The following is a 23,433-nucleotide window of genomic DNA, read 5'->3' on the forward strand; positions in this document are numbered from 1 at the left end:
GGCCCCAGGAAGGCTCCCTGGCCTCTCTCCTTACCTGGGGTTCATCTGTTCTCATGACCTCTGTGATGGTTTATATATCCTTGGACCAGGGAGTGGCACCATCTGAAGGTGTGGCCTTGTTAGAATAGGTGCGACCTGGTTGGGATGGGTGTGTCACTGTGCTTGTGCATATAAGATCCTCACCCTAGTTGCCTGGATGTCAGTCTTCCACTAGCAGCCTTTGGATGAAGACATAGAACTCTCAGCTCCTCCTGTGCCATGCCTGCCTGGATACTGCCATGTTCCCACCTTGATGATAATGGACTGAACCTCTGAACCTGTAAGCCAGCCCCAATTAAATGTTGTTTTTAATAAGACTTGCCTTGGTCATGGTGTCTGTTCACAGCAGTAAAACCCTAACTAAGACAGAAGTTGGTACCAGGAGTGGGGTATTGCTGTGATAGGCTTGACCATGCTTTTATTTGAAAGAATGTGGATTTTGGGACTTTGGATTTGAAAAGCAGTGGAATGCTTTAAATGGGCCTTAATGGGTCATCCTAGTAGGAATATGGAAGACTTTGTTGCTGGGAGTGATTTGAACTGTGTTGACCTGGCCCAAGAGATTTCAAAGGAGAAGAATTTCAGTATGTGGCATAAAGACTGTTTTGTGGTATTTTGGTGAAGAATGTGGCTACTTTTTACCCTTGTCTGAAAAGTCTGCCTGAGGCTAAGGTGAAGAGACTTGGATTAATTGCATTAATTGCATTGACAAAAGAAGTTTCAAAAAAGCCCAGCAGAGACTTTGTTCTCTGGTTAAGTCTCACAAAGAGAAGTTTGAACAAGCATAGCAAGCTTAGAAAGGCAAAATATAAAATATATGGTTCGAGTATTAAAGGCATACCAGGAAGTGAAATGGAGCAAAACCCTGTGTTCTAGGAAATAACAGATTAAGGGAGTGGGACCTTGGGGCAAGACCCTACCTAGCTGAATTTAGAACCAGGCATGGTGGTACACACCTTTAATCCCATGAGACAGGCATGCTGATCTCTGCATTCAAGGTCAATCTACAGAGCAAGAACCAGGATAGCCAAGCTTAGGCAGTGAAGGATTTAGAAAACATAAAGCTAGTGATAATGTAATAGTACAAGGGGATCATGTTCTAGTTCCTATAAGCAGCAAAACTCAGCAGCTTCAGCCATGTGGCTCTGGCTCTAGAGTTAAAAATGGAAGGAACTACTGGGAAAATTGATGCTGGTTAGCTGGAGCTAAGGAATTAGCTGTGATTAAGAAGAGACCAGCATCACTGAGGTGAAATCTTCTGGAAATTGTTTTCTAGGAGCACAAAGAAGCTGTGTTCCAGAGATACCCAAGATTGTACCTCATGCTGCGGCTGGACTTGATAATGTGTAAGAGTCACTCAGGTGGTACTGCTTGTGAAGAAATGAAGGGATCATGGAGAGAAGCTGAGGCTTAGCACTGTGAGAGGCCAGGGAAGGCCATTGGAGAAGGTGAAGCCTCAGCTCTAGTTGATGGCCCAGGACTGAAGGGGTCATGCAAAGGATTTGAGGCTTGGCATCCTGAAGAGAGCCTATGAGAGGCTATTGGTGAAGCCTAGTTGGAATGGAACACCCCAGTGTATTGGAGATGTCAGTACCATGGGATAATCACCAAGAACAGCAGCCGTAGTGGAGTGGATCAACCTGAGCTTAGAGTGCTACAGAGGGCAGAGCTGGAAAAGTGATGCCAGCCCTTAGGAGGAATCCAAAAGTTCAAGTGGAATCCCAGACACTGAAACAAGAAGCTGTAACATTGAAATTGCCTTGGAGACTCAAAGATGTTAAAGATGCCAGAGCCATGGGATACATGCTGAAGAAAGCTGCTAACAGGGGGTGGAACCAGCCCAGGAGAAAGCAGTTTGTAGCAGTCAACAAAGATGAAAAAGGAGTGGAGATCTGAAGACTGCTTTGACATCAGCCATGGAGATGCAGAGTTTGGAGTTTGCCCAGCTGGTTTCCTGCCTTGCTTTGGGGATTACAGTTAATTAAGTTAAATGAATCTCATAAGAAACCTTGAACTTTGGACTTTTAACATTGTTGCAACTGCTATAGACTATGAGGACTTTGAAAGTTGGACTAAATGCATTTTGCATTATGCTATGTTTAAGTATGGCCCCCATAGACTCATGTTTTTTAACAAGTCTATGGGGACCAGGGAGTGGAATGTGATGGTTTGTATATCCTTGGACCAGGGAGTGGCACCATCTGAAGGTATGGCCTTGTTGGAATAGGTGTGACCTGGTTGGAATGGGTGTGTCACTGTGCTTGTGCATATAAGATCCTCACCCTAGTTGCCTGGAAGTCAGTCTTCCACTAGCAGCCTTTGGATGAAGACATAGAACTCTCAGCTCCTCCTGTGCCATGCCTGCCTGGATACTGCCATGCTCCCACCTTGATGATAATGGACTGAACCTCTGAACCTGTAAGCCAGCCCCAATTAAGTGTTGTTTTTTAATAAGACTTGTCTTGGTCATGGTGTCTGTTCACATCAGTAAAACCCTAACTAAGACAATCTCTTTCTAGAGCCTTCTCTAGACTTTGTTGATCTCTTGCAGACTCTGCTGTCACTGTGGTCTTTGCTCCTTGTCACCAAGCTATGAGCTGGGTGGCCTCTGGTGATCCTGTTGCCCAGATGTTCCCAGTCTCTCAAAGTCGGTGCCCTTCCTGTTCAGTAAATATTAGGATTAGAATCTGCACAACCCGGGTTCCAAGTCAGTCACACAAAGCATTCTGGGTATTTCTAAAGACACTGATTCTTCCCTATGTCTACCCAAGGCCAGAGTGTTGGGTAACCAGAGAGAGGTGGTGCAGGATATGTGCTTAGGCAAACGGATGCCCAGACCCTGCATCCTAGCATCAACCTGCCTCTCCAGACCATGTCAGCTATGCCATGGCTCCGAAGTCTGAGCCTGCTGCAGTCTGTGCCCCAGCCCTCCCCCACCCCCTGCCACTTACCTTTCCCTTTATTAACTCCTGCTCAGCGGGCTCTGAGTACTCGTCCCATTAGCACTCATCACAACCGCCTTCAAATTCTTGAGAAGAAATGAAGAGACTTACTGTGTTACTGAGTTTGGAAAATTCAATATTCCCAAGTCATTGGCTCCCAGAAATAGACTCTGTACAGCGTCAAATTGATCCTAGAATTTAATGAAAGAACGAATGTATAAGGGGAACTGAGAAATTTTTAAAGGAGTCTAAGAAAGTTCTGCCTTTCTAGGAATAAAAACAGATCTTTTTTTTTTAAGTAAAGAAATTAACATTAAGATAGTGATGAGCAGGAGCACCCCAAAAGGTCAGGGGAAGAGAATTAAAACAGAGGAAAAGAGTTTAGACACTGGTAATGGGATATTTTAAATCAGTGGAAGCGATGAACTGACGATTCAATGCACATTCTGGGGATAATTTGTTTCCTGTCTGGAAAAAAAATTTAATCTCTCCTCATATCAAACATAAAATTAACGCCCAAGAGACGAAAGAAATAAAGGTTAAAACTATGAAAGCCATCTAAGTGATGAGATGAAATGTACGGTGATTCTGTTTCTAAACCGCAGGATGGAGGCGCTCATCCCACCCTGAGAATACGAAGCCATGGATGGGACGAAGGAGAAGAGCTCCCCGGAATGGAGAGGACAGCCAGAGGAGCACAGTGGACGTGTGGGCTCCTGGGAGCTGTTTGCAGCACAAGACGGAGAGAGGAATGGCAGCCACAAGGACAGAGCTCCTGAAAACTATCCAGGAGTAGGTAGAAGCCAAGGAGACGGACAGGCAGCTCACAGGAGGAATACAGATGGCAGCAAATGTGTGAAGAGATGTTTTCACTAACAGGTAGAAAGTGAAAATTAAAACAGTACGGTTAAGATTATCACCAACAGAATGAGCAGTGAGCCTTAGCATGGTATACAGAGTGAGTGAACACCCACATGAGAACTGTCAGTGCCTGGCTATTCCCTCCATGGCCTGTTTGCAGTACTCAAGTCAGTTCCTGGCAACTAGGAAACACTAAGTATAGGCAGACAGATAGGCAGGCAGGCAGACAGACAGACATGTATGTAGATGATAAATAATAGATGGAGATATAAAGTAAATATAGATAGATAAATGATAGATGGTAATAGTATACATAGGAAGGAAGATAGGTACATATATACATGCATACATATATAGATAAATGCATAGATAAATACTAGATACATAGATAGTTTAGATATATAAATACATAAAGGATAGATAGTATAAAGATGATGGTAGAAAAATAGATAAGTAGATACATAATACATACATACATACACAGTTTAGATACATTAATACATAAAGGATAGATAGTATAAAGATGGTGATAGATAGATAGATAGATAGATAGATAGATAGATAGATAGATAGAAAAGAAAGAGAGAGAGAAAGAAAGAAAGAAAGAAAGAAAGAAAGAAAGAAAGAAAGAAAGAAAGAAAGAAAGAAAGAAAGAAAGAAAGAAAGATGGGTGGATGGATGGAAGGAAGGATGGATGGATGGATGGATGGATGGATGGATGGATGGATGGATAGGTGGATAGATGGATAGATGGATAGGTGGATAGATGGATAGTCAAATGGATGTAGATACTATAGTGTTAAAATATCTGTCACAAAATTCGACCTTTTACCCTTTGTAAACTAAATGGTTTGATGGCATTTTGTACATTTGCGTTACTGAGCAACCATTCTCTGGACCCTCTACCTTTGTGTGTGTTCCAGATTCTGTCCCCATTAAGCACTGGCCTTCATCCCATCCTCATTCTTGGAAATCCCATTCTACTTTTTAGCCTCTGTAAATTTGGCAATTCTGCAGACTTCACAAAGTATAGTCAGCCTTGTGTGACAATAAGATTTTGACTTGAAAATTTTCTTGTACATATATGTGTGTCTATGTATGCATATACATGTGTATGTAAATATACAACACATATTGTATATATATTTGTTGTATATATGAGCTTCTTTTATATATATACACAAAAATTTGTTGTATTTACATGTGTGTATGTATATCTATTTGTATGTGTGCATATGTGTGCATACAGAGGTCAGAAGTGACAGTGGGTGTCTTCCTCACTTACTTGCGGTGAGTTATTCTGTTCTTGTTTTGTTTTTTGAGACAGGATTTCTCACTGCTCCTGGAGCTCACTGATCAGCTAGGCTGGCTGGCCAGAATGCCCCAGGGATCTGCCCCTGCCCCCTCAGGGCTCAGATTACAGGTACTATACCCTTTATTCTCCTGTAGGTTCTAGGGGACTCAAGCTCAGGTCCTTATGCTTGCAAGACAAATACTTTACCAACAGAGCCATTTCCCCAGGCCAACAGCAAAATCTTAAATGAAGAAATGGATGTATTAAAGTGTAGTCACATAGAAATTTGCTCATGAATTAGTGAATAACATGGCACCAAGGCAAACTTAAAGAACACAATTAAAAAGTGAGTCACAACCGCCTGTAATTGCAGCTCCAGGGAGGCTCCTATGTTACTCGCCTCTGCAGGCACCTGCACATATGTGCACATTGATCACACGCCCCACTCTCCCACACACTTGATTAAGACTTATAAAAGTAAACCTTAAAAAGTTAATGACATTCTTGTCGTGCAGTGATGGCACATGACTTTAATTCCAACACTAGAGAGGCAAAAGCAGACAGATCTCTAAGTTCTAGGCCAGCTAGTATATAGAGCAAGTTCCAGGACAGCCAGAACGACACTGAGAAACCCTGTCTCAAAAACCCAGAAGGTAAAGGAGGGAGCGGGGAGGGGGAGGGAGGGAGGAAAAGAGAGAGGGAGGCAAGCTAATGGCATCCTATGTTATTTTGATTTAATGTGTTTAGCCTGTTTGTGTGTCTGAGCACCATGTATGTGCCTTATGCCCTCAGAGACCAGAAAAGGCATCAGACCCTCTAGAACTAGAGTTACAGATGGTTGTGAGCCACTAAATGAGTGCTGGGGATCAAACCCAGGTCCTCTGGAAGAGCAGTCAGTGGTCTTAAATGCTGAGCCATCTCTCCAGCCCTTCCAGTGATATTCATAGCAGCAGAAGAAAATATATTTATTATTCAAGTTAACCACATAAGACCTTGAAAAGTAAAATGAGCCTAAGCAGAAGGAGCAATGCTGAAGGCATCCCAGCCCTTGATTTTGATGGTACAGATCATTGTGATGCTTTGCATAGAAATGGCCCCATAAGCTCATAGACTAGAACGCTAGGTCACCAGGGAGTTGCACTGTTAGGAGGTGTGGCCTTGTGGGAGGAAGCCTGTCCCCGGAGGTGGAATTTGAGGTTTCAGAAGCACAAGCCAGACCCAGAGTCGCTCTCTTCCTGTCTGCAGATCTGGCTGCAGAGCTCTCAGCTCCTTCTCCAGCGCCATGTCTGTCTACATCTGCCAAGTTTTCCACCATGCTGATAAAGGACTAAACCCAAATGCAGGGCCCCAATCAAATGCTTTTCTTTATAAGAATTGTTGTGGGTCATTTTGATTTGCATTTCCCTGATGGCTAAAGATGTTGAACATTTCTTTAGGTACTTCTCGGACATTTGAGAGTCCTTGATTGAGAATTCTATGTTTAGCTCTGTGCCCTATTTTTTAATAGAGTTATTTGGTTCTCTGGAGTCTACCTTCTTGAGTTCTTTGTATAGATTGAATATTAGCCCTCTATCAGACATAGGGTTGGTAAAGATCATTTTCCCAATCCTTAGATTGCCATTTTGTCCTATTGACAGTGTCCTTTGCCTTACAGAAGCTTTTCAAGTTTATGAGGTCCCATTTGTCAATTGTTGATCTTAGAGCCTGAGACATTGGTGTTCTGTTCAGGAAAATTTCCCCTGAACCGATGTGTTCAAGGCTCTTTCCCACTTTCTCTTCTATTAGATTCAGTGTATCTGGTTGTGCTAGAGCGGTGAGGCGGGAGTGGGTAAGTGGGTGGAGGAGCACCCTCATAAAGGCAAAGGGGAAGGGGGAGAAGGGATGGGATGGGGGTTTGTGGAGGGGAAACTGGGAAGGGGGATAATCATTTGAAATGCAAATGAATAAAATGATTAGTAAATAAGAAGAAGCTGAACAGGTGAAAAAGGGTTTTTAAAGAAAAATAAATAAATAAGAATAGAAATCATTCTTGCAAAAAGGGAAACCCCTTGGAAAGACTTCCCACAAAATAGTATACCTGTCTAACAGTTGGATGAAACACACATAACACCATTATTAAGAAATAAAATTAAATTTCAACTAAAAAAAAAAAGAGTTGCTGTGGTCATGATGTCTCTTCACAGCAATAGAACATTGACTAAGGCAACCATAGTGACACACGGCATGCTGTTGGCACGAAGACAGACATATAGACCAGGGGAACACAATACAGGGCCCAGAAACAAACCCAAGCAGCCATGGCTACCTAATCTTTGACAAAGATGATCACATAGCGAAGAGGGAAAAAAAAAGTTCCATTCACAAATGTTTCTGAGAAGCTACCCAGTGTTGACAGAATGAAACTAAATCCACGTCTCAAAAAATCAATTCAAATGGGTCAAAAACCTTAACGGTAAGATGTGGCATTCAGAAGCTTCTAAAAGAAACTCTTCATAGATACAGGCGAAGACTGTCTAAAGAGGATTCCACTGCTCAGGAAATGACCCTAAGACCAAAGGACTTAAGTCCAGGGTGGGACCTAAAGACCCAAGAACAACTGGGATCGCACGGAGTTAAAAAGCAAACCAGCACCGTGAGCAGTCAGCCTACAGGACAGAGAGAGTCTGCAAACTGCGCATCCGAGAAAAGATTCACATCTAGAACCTGTGAATAATTCTAGAATTAAACACTTCAAAGCAATAGCTGAGTTAATAGAAAAGACAGTTGTCAGAGGAAGAAATACATATAGCCAGTAAGCGCTTTGGGAAAAGCCGTTGACACACCGTTAGCCATCAGAGAAATAAATATCACAACAGCAGTGGGATAGCCTTCACTTCAGCCATGAGACAACAGGAAATGCTGGTGACGACGCGAAGGGAGAAGAGAACACATTTGGTGGGAGTAAAAACTAAGCTTCAGTCACTATGAAAATCAGTGCTTACACAGTTAAAAGAAGAACTGCCATGTGACCATGTGCCCCACTTCTCGGTGCATACCTGAAGTAAGTGAACACTCCACAGACATACTTGCGCCCATGTTTATTCCACCATTCAGTCACTGAGACATGGAAGCAGCGGCCTACAGGTCCACACACAGACGAATCTCTACAAACTTCATAGACACAATGGAATTGAATTCAGCTGTGGAGAATGAAATTAAGACACTCAAAGGGAAACAAATGGAACCAGAAGCTGTTATGTTAAACAAAATAGGCAGAAAAGTGCCCTGTGTTCCTTTTCATATGCAGAACTTATATTTGAATTAGCAAACACCTATGCGTTCTGCAAGTGTGACATGAAAGTGGAAGGAGCCAGACATCAAAAGGAAGTGGATGGCAAGAGAGTACTGGAACGCCCATGACGTAGACAGAAGGGACCATGAAGAGGGAGGCAGAGGGCCAGCCAGAGGGCCAGGGGCTGCAGAGCAGAGGGGAACCCAGCAGGATAACAAATACACACGTATATGTCCAATACACCTTGTGCTCTGAGAAGCAGAGTATGTCGTCATGAAAATAATGCTCTTGTTTTTATATCTTGACAAAACCTCAGGTCTCCCCCTCCCCCAACTCTCACCCTAATACTGGGAATTGAGCCGAGGACCTGGCTTGTGTTAGACAAAGGCTCTGTCACTGAGCTACATCTCCAGTCCAGTCCTCTTTTTTTTTTTTTTTTTTAATCACCCTGTCTAGTTGGATGTAGGGTCCTGTTAAGTTGTCCAGCTGGCCTTGAATTTGCTCTAATTCTCCTGTTCTGTCCTCCCGTATAGTTGGGATGACAGGCCTATGCCACTGGGTCAGGAACTTTTTATTATTTTTATAACAGCTTTATAGAAATAACTCACATGGGGGGACTCACGCATTTCAGGAATATGACCGAATGCTATGTAACACATAGACAATTTAGAACTATCTCCACCAATTCAAAAAGAAACTCAGGAGCCTTTTGCCAGAATTCTCTGTTCCTTACACTCCCAAGCCAAATAACTGCAGTGACCCTTTACCATGTAGACTTGTCTACTCTAGACATGACATAGCAATAGAGAGATTGGCAAATATGGTTACTGGCTTCTTTCTCATAACATGTTCTTATGGTTCCTCTGTGCTATGGCTTGTTTTAGTGTGTGTTTCTTTTCATAGCTGAATAATATGCTATTGTGTTGATATGGCTGTCCATTGGTGTTCTGTGCATTGCTGTTGTGTGAGAGTCTTCAGGCAAGCGTGTGCTTTTCACATTTCTTGGGTCTGGACTGGAACTGGAGATACTGGGTTAAATGGTTAGCTCTGTGCTTTACTGTGCGAGAAGCTGCTGGAGCGTCTTCCAGTGTGGCTTCACTGTTCCCAGTGAGTCCTGACTCACACCTCTGTACCCTTTCCAGTACTGCCGTTGCCTGACTGCCGGGCTATAGCAGGTCCTGCTGACTCTAAATGGTGACTCTTTCTAGTGTGACCGGCAATTCTCTGCTGGTGATAACGTGAGCATCTTTCATATGCTTTTTGAGACTTTATACATCTTCTCCCAGTTCAGTCCTATTGGGCAACAAGGCATCTCCTGCCAGCAGCTTGCTGTCTTGACTGATTTTGCTTTGTAGGATGCTTTGAAGTGAGAGAGGAGGGAAGGGGAGCCTCACTTTTTATCCTTCTTGTCCAAGATCGTCTTAACTGCTCCTTGTCTGGTGGGAGACTGGTATGGTGACCCTTAGGGTCTGCTCATCCACTTCTTCAGAGAAGCCATCTGTGATTGTAGAGGGGTCACGTGGCGTCTGCGAGGGAACGTGAGGGTTGCCATGGCAACCGTGCTAAAGACTCACCTGTGATTACAGGACACTTTGAATTCATTTAGATCTCCTTTAACTATATTCAAAACTAAAACGCAAGGCTGGAGAGATGGCTTGGCAATCTGTCTGCTATTGCAGAGGACCTGTGTCGGGTTCCAAACACCTGCCTGGTGACTCACAACCATCTGTAATTTTAGTCTCAGGGGACTCAGTGCCCTCCAGAGGCACCAGATGCACACGTGGTGACAGACAAAACATAATAGACATGAAAAATAAATAAAGAGGTAGATAGATAGATAGATCTAACAAAATAATATTAAACCAATAAATAAAAGGCAGCACATTGAAAAAAAATGTCTCAAATACTTCAGAGCAGTCCCCTCTAAGAATGTCTTTGTCTCGCCAGCAGGTTGTGAGAGCCGCTACACGGTTTGGGGGTCTCACTTTTTCTGAGGCATTGCAGCCCAGGTGCACAGACTGAAGAGCCATCAGGAAGGAATGGGGTTGTCTTAGTCATGGTTTCTATTCCTGCACAAACATCTTGACCAAGAAACAAGTTGGGGAGGAAAGGGTTTATTCAGCTTATACTTCCATGTTGCTGTTCATCACTAAAGGAAGTCAGGACTGGAACTCAAGCAGGTCAGAAAGCAGGAGCTGATGCAGAGGCCATGGAGGGATGCTACTTACTGGCTTGCTTCCACTGGCTTGTTCAGCTTGCTGTCTTATAGAATCCAAGACTACCAGCCTAGGGATGGCACCATCCACAAGGGGACGTCCCCCCTTGATCACTAATTGAGAAAATACCTTACAGCTGGATCTCATGGAGGCATTTCCTCACTTGAAGCTCCTTTCTCTGAGATAACTTCAGCCTGTGTCAAGTTGACACACAAAACCAGGCAGGACAGAGGTCTTCATTGGCCACTTAAGAAGAGCACATTCACTTTTGACACCAAGAGAAGTGTTCTCTAAGATACAACTTGCTCATATATTTTGTAGAAAATTTGGAAAAAGCAGACATTATGACTTTTTGGGCTTAGGATTAAAGTTAAATGGAAAATGGGGTTATGGGTATATAAACTTTTCACCCCTCATATATAACAGAAGGGAATCGTCATTCTAACAAATTATTTTAGTGTGTGGATAAATTATTTTAGTGTGTGAATGTATTCTTCTGCCCTTCTCTAGAAATTTACAGACTGCATGATGTTACATTCAAGGTACTCTATGCTCACATACCTTATGTCATTGGTGTTTATCATTTTGTGAAATCTACTTCAAAACGTGATCTTAATAGCTTAATAGAACCCATAATATCCCACTATATGACTCTATATTACTCATCCTGTTTTAAGCCATTTGGGTGCTCTCCAATTTTTAATAAATATGGCGGTAGGAAAGGTCCCTGCACTTAGAGTCTTCTCCAGTCTCTGATTATTTCCTCGGAATTGATTCCTAGAAATGGAATTAGTCAAAAAGCTATGAGCACTTAGGTCCCCGGACAACATCCAGTTGTAAGGGTTCTACTGAGACCTCTGAGAGAACATCCATTTCTCCACCAGGAGCAGTGAACACCCATTTTTAAGAGAAGATATCTTCCTGGTTTAATAATGAAAAAATTCAGCTCGTCATTTTAATGTGCTTATGAGTTCTTCTAGACGTCTCTCTAGAAATTTACAGATTGAAATTATGTTCAAAGTATATCCGCATACATAATTTTATGTCGTTGGTATTTATCATCTCATGAAACATACTTCAAAACATGATCTTTGTAACTTTTTTTTAAAAAGATTTATTTATTTATTCATTTAATGTATGCGAGTCCACTATCACTGTCTTCAGACACACTAGATGAGGGCATTGGATCCCATTACAAATGGTTGTGAGCCACCATGTAGTTTCTGGGAATTGAACTCAGGACCTCTGGAAGAGCAGTCAGATCTTTGTAACTTAATAGAAAACCTATAATATTCTATTATATGACTACATAAGACATTCTTTACTGATCCTGTTTCCAGCCCTATTACATGAGAACATGTAATACCTTTTAAGTGAGGTTGAACATAGTTTCCTAAGTATTTTTCTTCTTGCCTTACAAGAACTCTTACCGACAGGGACGCTCTGAAAGTATAAATCTGCCCATTTAATAATGTACAGACATGTGGGTGTTTGAAGACTAGATGTCTGCCCCAGACACTCAATAAAGTCCATATCCACTGATGACTAATAATGAACAAAGTTTCCTCTTTGCTCAGTTAGGCTTATGAATGGTTTCTACAATAATTTTCCCCTAGTTTTATGTTTTTGTCCACTCTAAGCCACTTTCCGCTTCTTCTCAGGAAGTTCGGGGTGATGGTGGGGGGGGGGAGCTCCTTTTCTTTAAGTCTTCAATAGCTTCCAACGTAGCAGGTTTCCTTATGGCATCGTCACACACACGTGGTGTGGGTTGGCTTCTGATCACCTGTCCTTCCCCGATGAGTTGATGGGGAGGTTGCCCTTTGTACAAAGGTGGTTCATAAGTTCTGCTGACTCACAAATGCTAGCTGTGGATTAAAGATAAAACCTTTGGCTATGTCTTTTCTGTCTCTACTGGAAGCTGCGCCTCCATTCAGGTCCTGTGCTCTGCCAAAGGTGTTCCTCACAGGAGACTCATGTTTTGAGCTCAGCCTTGTCTGGATCTTGCCTAGCGATAAGCGAGTGAGCTACAGTCATGACGCACAGTTCAAGACCCACCATCAGTTCAGCCTTGTGAGGGGGAGGGGTCTGATAGGTCAGAGAGACACCAAGGCCCCTTGATATCCTTTATCTCGTGTACTTTCAACATGGTCAGCCCTGTTGGAGCTCATTCCAACTCTACAACCAACCACAGTGCCTCCCATTTTCCTTTCCCATCACCTTGTAACACTAACAGAAGCTAATTTGTACTGACCCCTATCTGGTTGTGGCTTCCAGGCTAAACTTCAGCTGTCCAGTCCCTCTGGTGCAGTGTCAGTAGACCTGGAGAATCACCCTTCCATACCTGCATCATGTGGCCAACTCTCCTCCCTCTAACCCCTATAGACCACAGATGCTACCAAGGCTCCAGGGAAGAAGAGCCTCCAGTCCAAGTATGGGGAGGAAGGATGTGTAGCATTGATTGTGCCCTCTTAAGCCTTCTGGTATGTGCTGGACAGAACAGCTAGTTTCCTCTTACAGTTTGATCAGATGGCCTGGACGCAATAGAAACCTCCATGATGGGTGAGTTGGTTGTTGTTCTTAGAAATCCCTTAGAAACTTTAGAAAGGTTCCCTTCTCCTTCCCATTCAAATTCTTTCTCTCTTTAATTCTTAAGGATGCTGGAAACCTAATATAATGGGAAAGGCAAAGAATTTGGAGGCCAAAGAGATTACACTTGGCATATAACCTTGCCACCCGGGTAAGTCACATAACCTTGCTTTATCTGTTTTGTGGTGCTGGGAATCAAACCTAGAGCTTCACACAGCAGACATAGAGCCCAGGGCTCACGCACAGTACTCTAGAAGCACTGCGTGACCCACAAGATGTTCTGCAAACCACTGACCCACAAATCAGCCACTGATGGTTTGAAAAGGTAGGCTGACCATGGAACTCGAATGTCAAACCAGACCTAGGCGCCAGTAAATACTGCTAAGGATGGCCTCCCCTGCCCCAAGGTTATTTAGAGATGGAAGGGTTCAGAACTGCTTGGTTCTGGGTCTAGTTTTGGGTTCTGTTTGTGGGGACTAGCAGAACCATGTGCGTGGGGTTCACAGTTCCCTTCTGTTCCACTAAGGATCTCTCCCTCCTCCCATTTGTCTCCAGGGCATGGATAGGGTATAGAGCCACCGAGGTTGGGAGCTAGTCCACCCTTACTCCCAACCCACATCAGCAACTGGCTCCCTGTGAAACCTGCAGCTCTATGCTGGGACATGACAAATGACCAAAAAAAAATCAATTTGTAATCTGATTGGAGGTTTTTGATTTCCTCTGATGAGTTTAAATTTCATTAAAAGCAACCTTATTCCAACATAAAAAGAATCCTTGAAGGGTAAAACAGGGGATTGTCTCACCCAGCATAAAGCATCGCAACTCTTTTGTGTGATTTATTCATGGCATTAATTGTGAGGGCCAGCCCTCGGTGTCTGCTGGCAGCTGTGTCGTTATCAGGGCCTGGGATCGGCCCAGGCGGGCTCAAAGCACAAGGACTCACATTCAAAACTCGCTCTTCGGCGTATTGACACTTCAGTTATCAACAGCCCCTTTTATCTGCGGGGAGGGCACTCCAAGCTCGTGGGGCCAGAATAAGCTAGGAATCAACACCGTGCTGCTCTGAATTCTCCTAATTGTATGTATTCTCTGAGAAAATGATCATCGTGGCCTCTTGTCTTGATGAGAAATTGACATTTTCTGAGGACTTCTTTGGGTGCTCCAAACAGGGGAGATAAGGCCCGGAGTTGTTTTAAAGCAGAGCGGCCTTTCTTCCCTTTCAGGGGCCTCTTTATTGCTCTCGTTGACCCACTTGATGAGTATGGATTTCATGAGGTCTTTTTCAGCATTTGAACTATAAAAGGTTCAGTACGACACCACCCCTTATAGACAAAAGATAACCTTGCCCTTTGAATATATTGATTCTTTATTAACTAGGCTGTTTAATGCAATGAAATGAGGCATTAGATTGAAGCCCATTTCAAGTGCTTTGAATAATCTTTAAAAGCCTGAAAGACCTTAGAGAGACCTGACAATACTCCGCATGCGGTTTTTTTTTTTTTTTTTTTTTTTTTTTTTTTTTTTTTTTGAGGATTGGTTCTTGCTTCTGGTTTGAAACGCAAGCTTTTGAACTTCTTTCTGTCCAGGTCAACAGACCCTATCACACTAGCTCCAAAGACCTGAGCAGAGTTCTTTGGGCAACCCGTTCCTTGGCCCTGGTGACTCAGGAAGGCCTGAAGTGGGCTTTGTGCCATAGGAACCTGTTTCTTTACTGTCTCTTTAAGGCCCGCCAACAAAGGCTCAGCACTGACTGGAGGGAAAGGTATTCACAAGTTTCATTCTGTTTTGAATAATTGTTTCCTGTTTTGCTCAGCAGAACAAGTAATTAAGATGACATTTGTGAGTACTAATTTAGATCACACTTACTGAACGGGTGACAAAACTGCAAGCCAAAACATGTAAAGCCTGCCTGCCATTGAGGAGAAACTGCAGCGTGCTGAGCGGAATCGAATGAGATACAGAAGGCAGGCAAGGGCTGTGGAAATTAGAACCTGTGTTCATGGAGAATGTCAACGTCACTGGAGTCCCAGCCTTGACCATCATCTATGTGTAGCCACCAGTGGCCAGTGCAAGACACCTTAGTGACACACAACACTACAGGCATCCTTTTTATCACCCCATGGGCCATTGTGTCTGGCTAAATCTCCAAGCCCCATAGTCATCCCTGATCTGGTTCTTGCCAAAAAGTCCATGAGGATGTAGAAAGCAGGGACAAGAGAGTATTGGGGGAGCCAGAGCAAGCACTATCCCGCCATCCAAATCAGAAGCCTACTACCTAGCCGCCTCCAACTTCAGGATCATTTACAGGGCACCCCAGTGCTGCTGTGACCCAGTGGTGGTGACAGAAACAGTCAGGCCCAAGCGTGTAGACACCAAATCTTCTGATGGCACCTGTGGCATCACAGCCACCTCGGAACTATGCTGACTGAGGGGATGAGAATTCTGGAAGGTTCTTTGAAACCATTTAGATCTTGGCGAGCCCCAGCTCTGGAGCTCAGGATGTGGAAATGAAACCCCCAATTCATTTGTCAGTCATTTTAATAGTCAAAACAGATAAAACTACCAAAAGTGAAATTCACAGACAAGAAATACTTTAATTAAATATTGTGTAAAATGAACATTTTATACAGTTAAATATCTGAAAAAATGTACAGATAAAACAATCTTATTGTAGGGTCTCTGACAGCAAAATCTACCATTTAGTGAAGCTCTCGGTTTTTTGACACAATGAAGCAATGAGGGCGTTGGCTAGTTGATCTACAACACAAACCGGGTGCGGGCATGAGGACACTTGCTAATGTGCACGTGAGCTCTTTTTAGGTCAAACCCTTACTTACACAAAATAAATCGAGGCAATTTAGTTCCAAAGTGACTTCTCAGGCTGTTCGTGTAGCTAAGCCCTGTCAGCAGCCACAAAGCCAGAGTGTGGCCCACTGACCCTTGGGGACATTCCGTTTCTCTTACTGAGTCCCTTGAATGAACGCTTTCTAAGCTCTATGTTGTCTCTTTGTGAAGGTGTGTGTCTAGTTTTTTTATAATCCCCTCCTTTTTGTTCTAAATGTGACTTCTGCTGCTGTTCGCAAAGCACACGCTGTCTGCAAGGGCGATGAGTGGGAAGGAAGGACAGAGTCCTGAAGTCCTGACTCTTGGTCTGACGGTGGGTTTGGCACTAAGAGGCAGAGTGTCTGAAGGAGGTCTTTCCAGTTAAAAAAAAAAGGACAGGCAGTGCTGTGGGATCTGACCACACAAAGGTCCTGTTTAAAATCAAAACGTACTAACCAGCAGTGTCCCCGATACCTCTCCAACTCCAAGGGGAGCTTAGAGGACCGAGAGCAGCAGACAGACCCAGGAAGAAGTGACTGGCGGACTGGAGGTTTGTGCTTTTGGTGTGTGTGTGTGTGTGTGTGTGTGTGTGTGTGTGTGTGTGTTCATCATCCATCTCCAGATATTAACAATTGTGGTATGAGCCTGTGATAAAATAGCACAGAAGTTCTTCAAAGAAGTCCACTTTTAAGGCATCAGAGAAGTTAATGTGGCAAACATTTGTAATTAAAACGTCGGAAGTAAATTTTATTTTAAACTTTAGGCCTCTGAATTTTTCCAGTAAACACAGTTCAGCTATGTGGCAAAGTCATAGGTGGCAGCTAAAATGACTTTTTTTTTTTTACATTCTACGAAAAAATTAAAAATTAAAAATTAAATAAGGACACAGCCCGGACGATGTGGCCCCTTCACGGCCGCTTCACATGCACAGAACCTACCAGAATTTGTCTCGGCCGCTGACACCGTTTTCTTTTGACTATACAACAAACTTTTCTTTTCAAAAGTATTTGTTCAGATAACTTAAAAATAATATAAAAATAAACAATGAATTTGACTTTTCCTCAACATAAAAAAAAGGGGTGGGGGGTGGAAAGTCTAAACGATAGCAAATGGTTTAGGTACAAATGAAATGTAAGGACATCAGTTTATCTCAACAAAACAGATCCAACAGACAGGTCTTGGTATCTGCCCTTCCCCTGTGCGACAACACTGGGCAGGGATCAAACACCAAAACAGACGTGAAAAAAGAAGGCAGGGAAAGCAATGTACAAAATTTCAAAGATAAATACAATATTTATAATTAATATGTTACAAAATAAAGTCCCTTAGCAACTGCAAGTGTTCATGGGAAAGGAAGTGTCGCATGGAAGAAGAGCATTTTATCCCCTATAAGACCCATAAGGAATAAAACTCGTTTTTCTAAATATTTTAAGTGGATCTGAAAAAAATTCAAGACAAGTGTATAAATATTTAGCTACAACTTTGGCAAAATCACAAAAGTCTACAATTTTATAACCACATACAAAACACATCGGGGAAGAAGGGTCTAGGAGTCCAAAGGACAATTTCAGGTACAAGAAACATAGACCTCACAGTAGCCTAAGAATGCAATAGGTTTACAGTGCGCGAAAGTTGAAAAATGTTGCTGATCGCACTTGCTTTAACAGGAAGCTCTAGGTGGGAGAATATTGGAACCAACAGACAGTAGCATATTTTTTTTTCTCTGTCAGTGTGCTTGTTGAAGGCAAGAGATTCGATATCAAAGTTACAATTTCTAACTACAATAAGTTACAAAGTTTCATTTCATTAAGATGAAGTTAAGCAATGATAAACCCTCCCTCCCTCCCTGCCACCCCAAATTCACCTAGTCATATCCTCGTCTGTTCCAGTTAATGGCTCATACCTCCTTGGCCCCCTTTTATTCACCACAAAAAAATATTTCACATTATAGAGATACACAACCATTGTGAATCTAAATATGAGTACAGAAAAAATGTCTCGAGGGTTTTTCTTCCTCACTGTTGCATGGGCATCAAAACGGTGCATATTCACGAAGCTTCTCCCCACACAGATAGCACGCACTAGACAGCCAAGACGGAATCAGAAACTTTATACAAAATAGGCGGTGCTTTGTTTCCTTAATCTTCAGGACTGAGAAATGTGAAGGTATGAGAAGAGTTCAGTCAATAAAGTGGAATTGTTCATGAAGGAGTGGGCTTGTTCGCGGCTTGATTCTTAACAGTTTAAATAAAATCTTTAAATGTCTTTTGTAGCATTCAACTGTGGCTGATTTTTAGTTTTGAAGATAGTGTTTCCATCAGCACATCTTAACACACTACACGTGTCCCCTGAAGTCCGTCCTTGGATGCTGGGTGCTGCGAAGGCAAACAGAGCCCCTCACATGGGCGGGACTACCAGCCCAGACATAGCTGCAAAAGAGAAGGAGACAGAAGTTAATGCGACCACCCCACGCGCACCCTCAAGTGGGCCCAGCTTGCTCCTCCTGTGCTGGGATTCACAGGGAGGCCATACTTGCTCAACTCCCTGCTATATACAGTCAGTTCTGCTGGTGGCACTGGTGTTGGTAAGTCTACTTCTTAGGCTGAGGGCACACAGGTGGCAGGAGTCCCGCAGGCCTGTCTGGCGCTGCAGCCCTCTGCAAAGGCCTTCTCTGCAGGAGGGAGGACGGGCTTCTACTTCACAGAAATGTCTCCACATCTTGTTCAAAGCAAAGGGAAGGCCTACTCTCTGCAAAGACAGGAACCAGCCTGGCCGTGGCTTGAAGGCTTGCTTTTCCTATGTGAAATGGAGACTTGCCTCAGTTTCCCCCTCTGCCTTTGGACCCAGGCTCTGACCTCCTACCAGCAGCTCTGTAGCGTAAGGGTGAGTCAGGCTCTCAGATCAAAGCCACACAGGGCCCAGCTGCTCTGGAATCTCATGGCCACGGAGTGGTGGAGGCAGCCTACCACCTCAGGGTGCTGTTTTCTCTTCAGAGAATAAGAGAAGCTTGGCACAGAAGCACCAAGTGCAGCCAGCTCTGGAGTGAACTCCTGGTCCGAATGTAATTTAAAATCTTTTAACTCTGGTGTTGTTTAATTTTTGTCAGAATGACTGTTCTCATTAATTTATGTATAACATATTAATACATTTGTTCATGTAGTGATGTGAGCTTCAATTTCTCAGTCCATTAATTTCAACGATATTAATTTATCTCCGACTCACCGTTACAACTTTATGGTTTGTCAGGCCCCTGTGTACACACTGCTTGTGTGGTACGACCTAGTCGGCCTCGATGCTGGGGCATGTCCACAGACACCTCCCCTCACTGCCTGCCTGCTAAGCAGCGCTGGCCTGGTGCCCAAGGCCAGCTCTGAGGCCGGCTGGCGGCGCCTAGGGCCTGGGCTTCCCGTCAGAACTGACAGGTGTTGTGAAGACAATGAGTTCAAATCATTGATACCTTTCCAGTTCCTTTTTTGAGCATTAGTTCATCAAAGTGGAATATACCACCGACTTCACAAAAGGGCCAGTTTGTCTTCTCCACGGTTGCGTCCTCGGCACCCAGCAGAGAGCCTGGCACATAGTAGGCACTCAGTAAATACTGGTTGAATGGGTTCATGTGTTTAAAGGAGAATGGGTTTGACTTTCACCCGGTGGGGCACATACCCAAGGTGGTGTCTGAAAGAGGCCAGGTGATGGCCACTTACTTCGAGTTAAGTGTGGCCCCGTGCATCACAGGGAGTCCCGTGTGAGCACAAAGGCCTAGGGGCACCCATATGGCTTCACCACCACACACACTGTAGGTCGCATGCCGCGTGAGCCGCCCTCAGTGCTGGGAGGGGTACTTGGTGCCTGCTCCACATGGCCCCAGCTGTGGACAGCTGTGTCTAAGTGGTAGTTCTCATGTCCCTGGGCCAACCCTTCCCCCTCTGAACTGAGAGAGAACACTGACTCCCAACTTCAGACAGCCTTGCTACCCAGTAATGTACACAAACTGCCCTGGGTCAGCCCCTTCCAAGAGAGAACAAAGCCTTGTAGACTTACTGTCCTGGAAGTAAAGACTGTAACTAATGACTCTGCCTCATGGCAAAGGGGAGCAGGCACAGTGTGGGATGGGCTCCCAAGACGGCACCGTGACCTGCCATGCATTTCTGAGACTGTTTCTGTTGCCCCTTTAGTAAGGAAGCTGAAAGCTGGCACTAAGAGCAGGGTTATGGCCTGCATGGAGAAGGGCCAGGCCCGGGTACTCTGTTGAGTGGGGCTCGACTCTTGTTGTAGTCTCCTTTCCCCCTCAAGTGAGGGTCCACCCCTTGGGGCATGGAAGTGCTGATTCAAGGTCAATGCCTAGGAAGAATGGGCTGGACAAAACCTAGAGGCAGAATCATATATGTTCGGCTCGAGGACCAGGCTGCGGGGCAGGAAGGAAGATGCAGACCAAGTGAAGCACATGCAATGCCACAGGCATGCAAGGGGTTCCGGAAGGGGCCGTGGGGCCTGAGGACCCACCCACACCGCCCTCACCTTGCAGTCCGTTCCCGTTGGCGCTGGTGCAGGAAGGAGGAGGCGAGGCTTGGGGCCGGACCACGGGCGCAAAAGCGCTCTTCTGTTTCACTGCGGAGATGACATTGGCAGGTGAGAATGAGAAAATGCCGTGTGTGCTGCTACAGTTTGAAGGGAGGGTGACCGAAGAGGCTGCCATGGTGGGGCTGGACGGCACTACTGCAACAAAGCAAACATGGTCAGCACGCGCGGGCCGTGGCGCAGCACCACGGCGAGAGCTCTGAGGGCCTCGCCTCGCACGGGGAGGGGCCACAAAACAAGACACGACATGCTTCGGCTCGGCCACTCTGGATAACAGGCAAACGCTTTGGGGGGGCCGGGCTCTCTCTTCCAATTGAGCAGCCCCGTGTGGTTCAGATTTTATTTTGGTGGCCAATAAGATGGCGTTGTGGGGGAGGACTGAATTAGGTCAATTTGTAGTTGTCATTTGGACGCCCAGCCTCTGGGGCCACCCTTCCTTTTATCCAGTAGCTCACATCACAGAACATCCAAGCAATACACACACTCGACTTTGTAGTGAATATGAATCTGCGTGATGACGTGTGACAAAAACAGACACTTACTGCCGTAGGGAGAGTTAGCGGAGGAGCCATTAAGAAATCCAGGCGAGCCAGGGACCCCTAGATTGGCCATGGCGCCACTTCCATATCCATTCATGCTAGTGCTGACTGTGTTGTAATTGGACTGCTGGGGAGTACTGCTGGGGACGTAGCCTCGCGGGGACACGCTGCTTGTATTGCGACTGTAGCCGACTGTTAAAATTCCCCCCCCCCCGGCCAAAAATAACATTATTATCAGTGACAGACACTTGGGGGGGGTTTCCCCGAGAATCTATATCATATATTCAACATTTTTAATTGACTTTATGCTTCCTCTCGCCCTGGTGACTCTAGCCAGCTTGGATAATCTTATCACGCCAACCCTACCACTGGTGAGACCTGTTCCATCTCTGTTGGCTTCGACGGCCAGCCAAAGCATGCTTCGATCTAACCTTCAGCTGTTTCTACACACTGCTTTAGAAGCAATTATCAACAGCTTGGATTCCTGACCTGCTACCCCACTCTCTCTGAACTTTCAGCCTCAATAGACCTTCAAATGCCATGGCTGACAAAGAGAGCTTGTTTGTGGCCGTAACTCCTCTGGAAAGACTGTTTGGGGGGCAGAGGGGGGGGTCCTTCATTTTCACTGTTGCTGTCTCTGTGAGCGTGAGTAGGGTGGGCGCCATAGCTTCTTGCCTGCTGTATAGCGTGGGTAACTGGTAGCCAGCAGAACAGGGGGTGGGGTGGGGCTCTGAGATGGCTGCCTGCATCATTTTTTTTTATAGAGGAAGTGAATTAAACTGGGCTCACAGAACCTGCTCAAAGGACACCAGATTGTGACTTCAACAGCCCTGGTCACTGTCCTGTGGGATACGATACACCATGGGGGGGAAATGGATGGCTTTCTCCATGGATTCAGACCAGGAAGGGAACCCAAATACCCCCCATGAACATCCAAGAAGGCTCCTCCTGGCTTCCTGTGTTATAGCTGCCCTATGGCTCTGCCCATTCTTGTCAAAGAACACAGAGTCACTTACAAATAAGCTAAGGGACACTTATAGCAATACCAGGGAGCTGAGTGGCAGCCGATGGAGCTACTGTCACTAGGACTGGGTTCTTTGAGTGTTCTCTGCCCAGAACAGCTGGAAGATGTGCGGCAAGGTCTTCCCTGCAAGAAGGAACCAGCCATGCCTAAGGGCATGGAATGTGACCAGCACTCCCCAGCTGGGCCCCAACACCTCCACCTGTAACTATTGCCTCAACCCACCCTGGGGAGGGAGCCAGGGAAGGCTCCGCCTGGCAGAGTGGCCTACCTTGGTCATTGGCTTGTGAGGTCTCTGACACATTAACGGCTAGCTGGCTGCTGAAGGAGTTCACACCCATCATGCCAGTGTGTGCTGGGGTGTTGCCCAGGGTGGGGATCTGGTTGTGATTGCGGGGAACGCTGTACAACGCCTCAGCAATGTCGGCCGCTCTCTTCAGGATGATCTCCTACAGCAACAGCAATACCTGTGTAAGCCTATGATATCATACGTGCGTGGCCAGGTTACAATGGCCACATCCCACGCACTATGGACCTGTCCTCTTGGTGGGGCAAGCAATGATGACATGGCCCAGACTATGACAAAATCCTTAGGAAAACTGTCAAAGGATGCTTCTAAGTGGCTACATCTTGTCCTTAAGACCCGAAGCCCTAAACCCTAGGACAGGCAGAAGGCAGCAGACTCAGAATTAAGAAACCAGGCCCCCTCCAGAAGAAATGAGCTTCTCTTCCATGGGGCTTCACGGTCTGTGAGAATAAGCTACGGGGTGCCCATATGCCCTCTCTGAGCCCCAGAAACACCTAATACACCTCACCTGCTACTGAGTACTATGGAACTTCAAAGACCCACCAACTCCCCTTTGTGAGCCACCCTCCTCAACTGCTCTTATTCTACTGGAATATTTAGTGTGAGGCATGGTTTTGGTGCTGAAACAGGGCGCTATGTACCTAGGAGGCCCATGGTGCCTGTCTAAGCTGAGCGTGCTGAGTCCAGGAAAGGCAGGGTCCACCTACCTGGTTATTGTGAGGCATCCCATACAAGGCTTCCACAAGGTCTGCTGCCCTCTTCAGTAACACTTCCTAAAGGGAAGCACACAGGGTCTTATGGAGGCAGGCGTGAGGGAGTACAACTCATCTAAGACAGCACTTCACGCAGCTACAAGAGACCAGCTCCCTCCACCAGACCCTGCCCACCTCTGCCATGAACTCTCTGAAAGGCAAACACAGGTGGCCCTGCTGGGTCTTTCAAAGTTCATGTGAGCC

General features: G+C 45.1%; 1 protein-coding gene across 22 annotated transcripts in view; it reads right to left on the minus strand.

The window, feature by feature from the left end:
* Nucleotides 1-15,729: 15,729 nt before the first annotated feature.
* Ebf3 (early B cell factor 3) overlaps nucleotides 15,730-23,433 on the minus strand; it is a 129,135-nt gene continuing 121,431 nt past the window's right edge. For 2 of the 22 annotated variants that reach the window (XM_030242085.1, XM_006507332.2), the window contains exons 12-17: nucleotides 23,185-23,250; nucleotides 22,442-22,619; nucleotides 21,153-21,341; nucleotides 20,551-20,748; nucleotides 19,490-19,602; nucleotides 15,779-18,461 (exon numbers count right to left, since the gene is read on the minus strand). In XM_030242085.1, the coding sequence (XP_030097945.1) occupies nucleotides 18,444-18,461; nucleotides 19,490-19,602; nucleotides 20,551-20,748; nucleotides 21,153-21,341; nucleotides 22,442-22,619; nucleotides 23,185-23,250 (762 nt within the window). In that variant the 3' untranslated portion in view covers nucleotides 15,779-18,443. Of the gene's footprint in view, nucleotides 18,462-19,489; nucleotides 19,603-20,550; nucleotides 20,749-21,152; nucleotides 21,342-21,365; nucleotides 22,297-22,441; nucleotides 22,620-23,184; nucleotides 23,251-23,433 lie in introns of those variants that run through there. The other 20 variants (NM_001113414.1, NM_001113415.1, XM_030242093.1 and 17 more) reach the window with 15 other exon arrangements.

The sequence above is a fragment of the Mus musculus genome, chromosome 7 (genome assembly GCF_000001635.26).
Source record: "Mus musculus strain C57BL/6J chromosome 7, GRCm38.p6 C57BL/6J".
Lineage (NCBI taxonomy): Eukaryota > Metazoa > Chordata > Mammalia > Rodentia > Muridae > Mus > Mus musculus.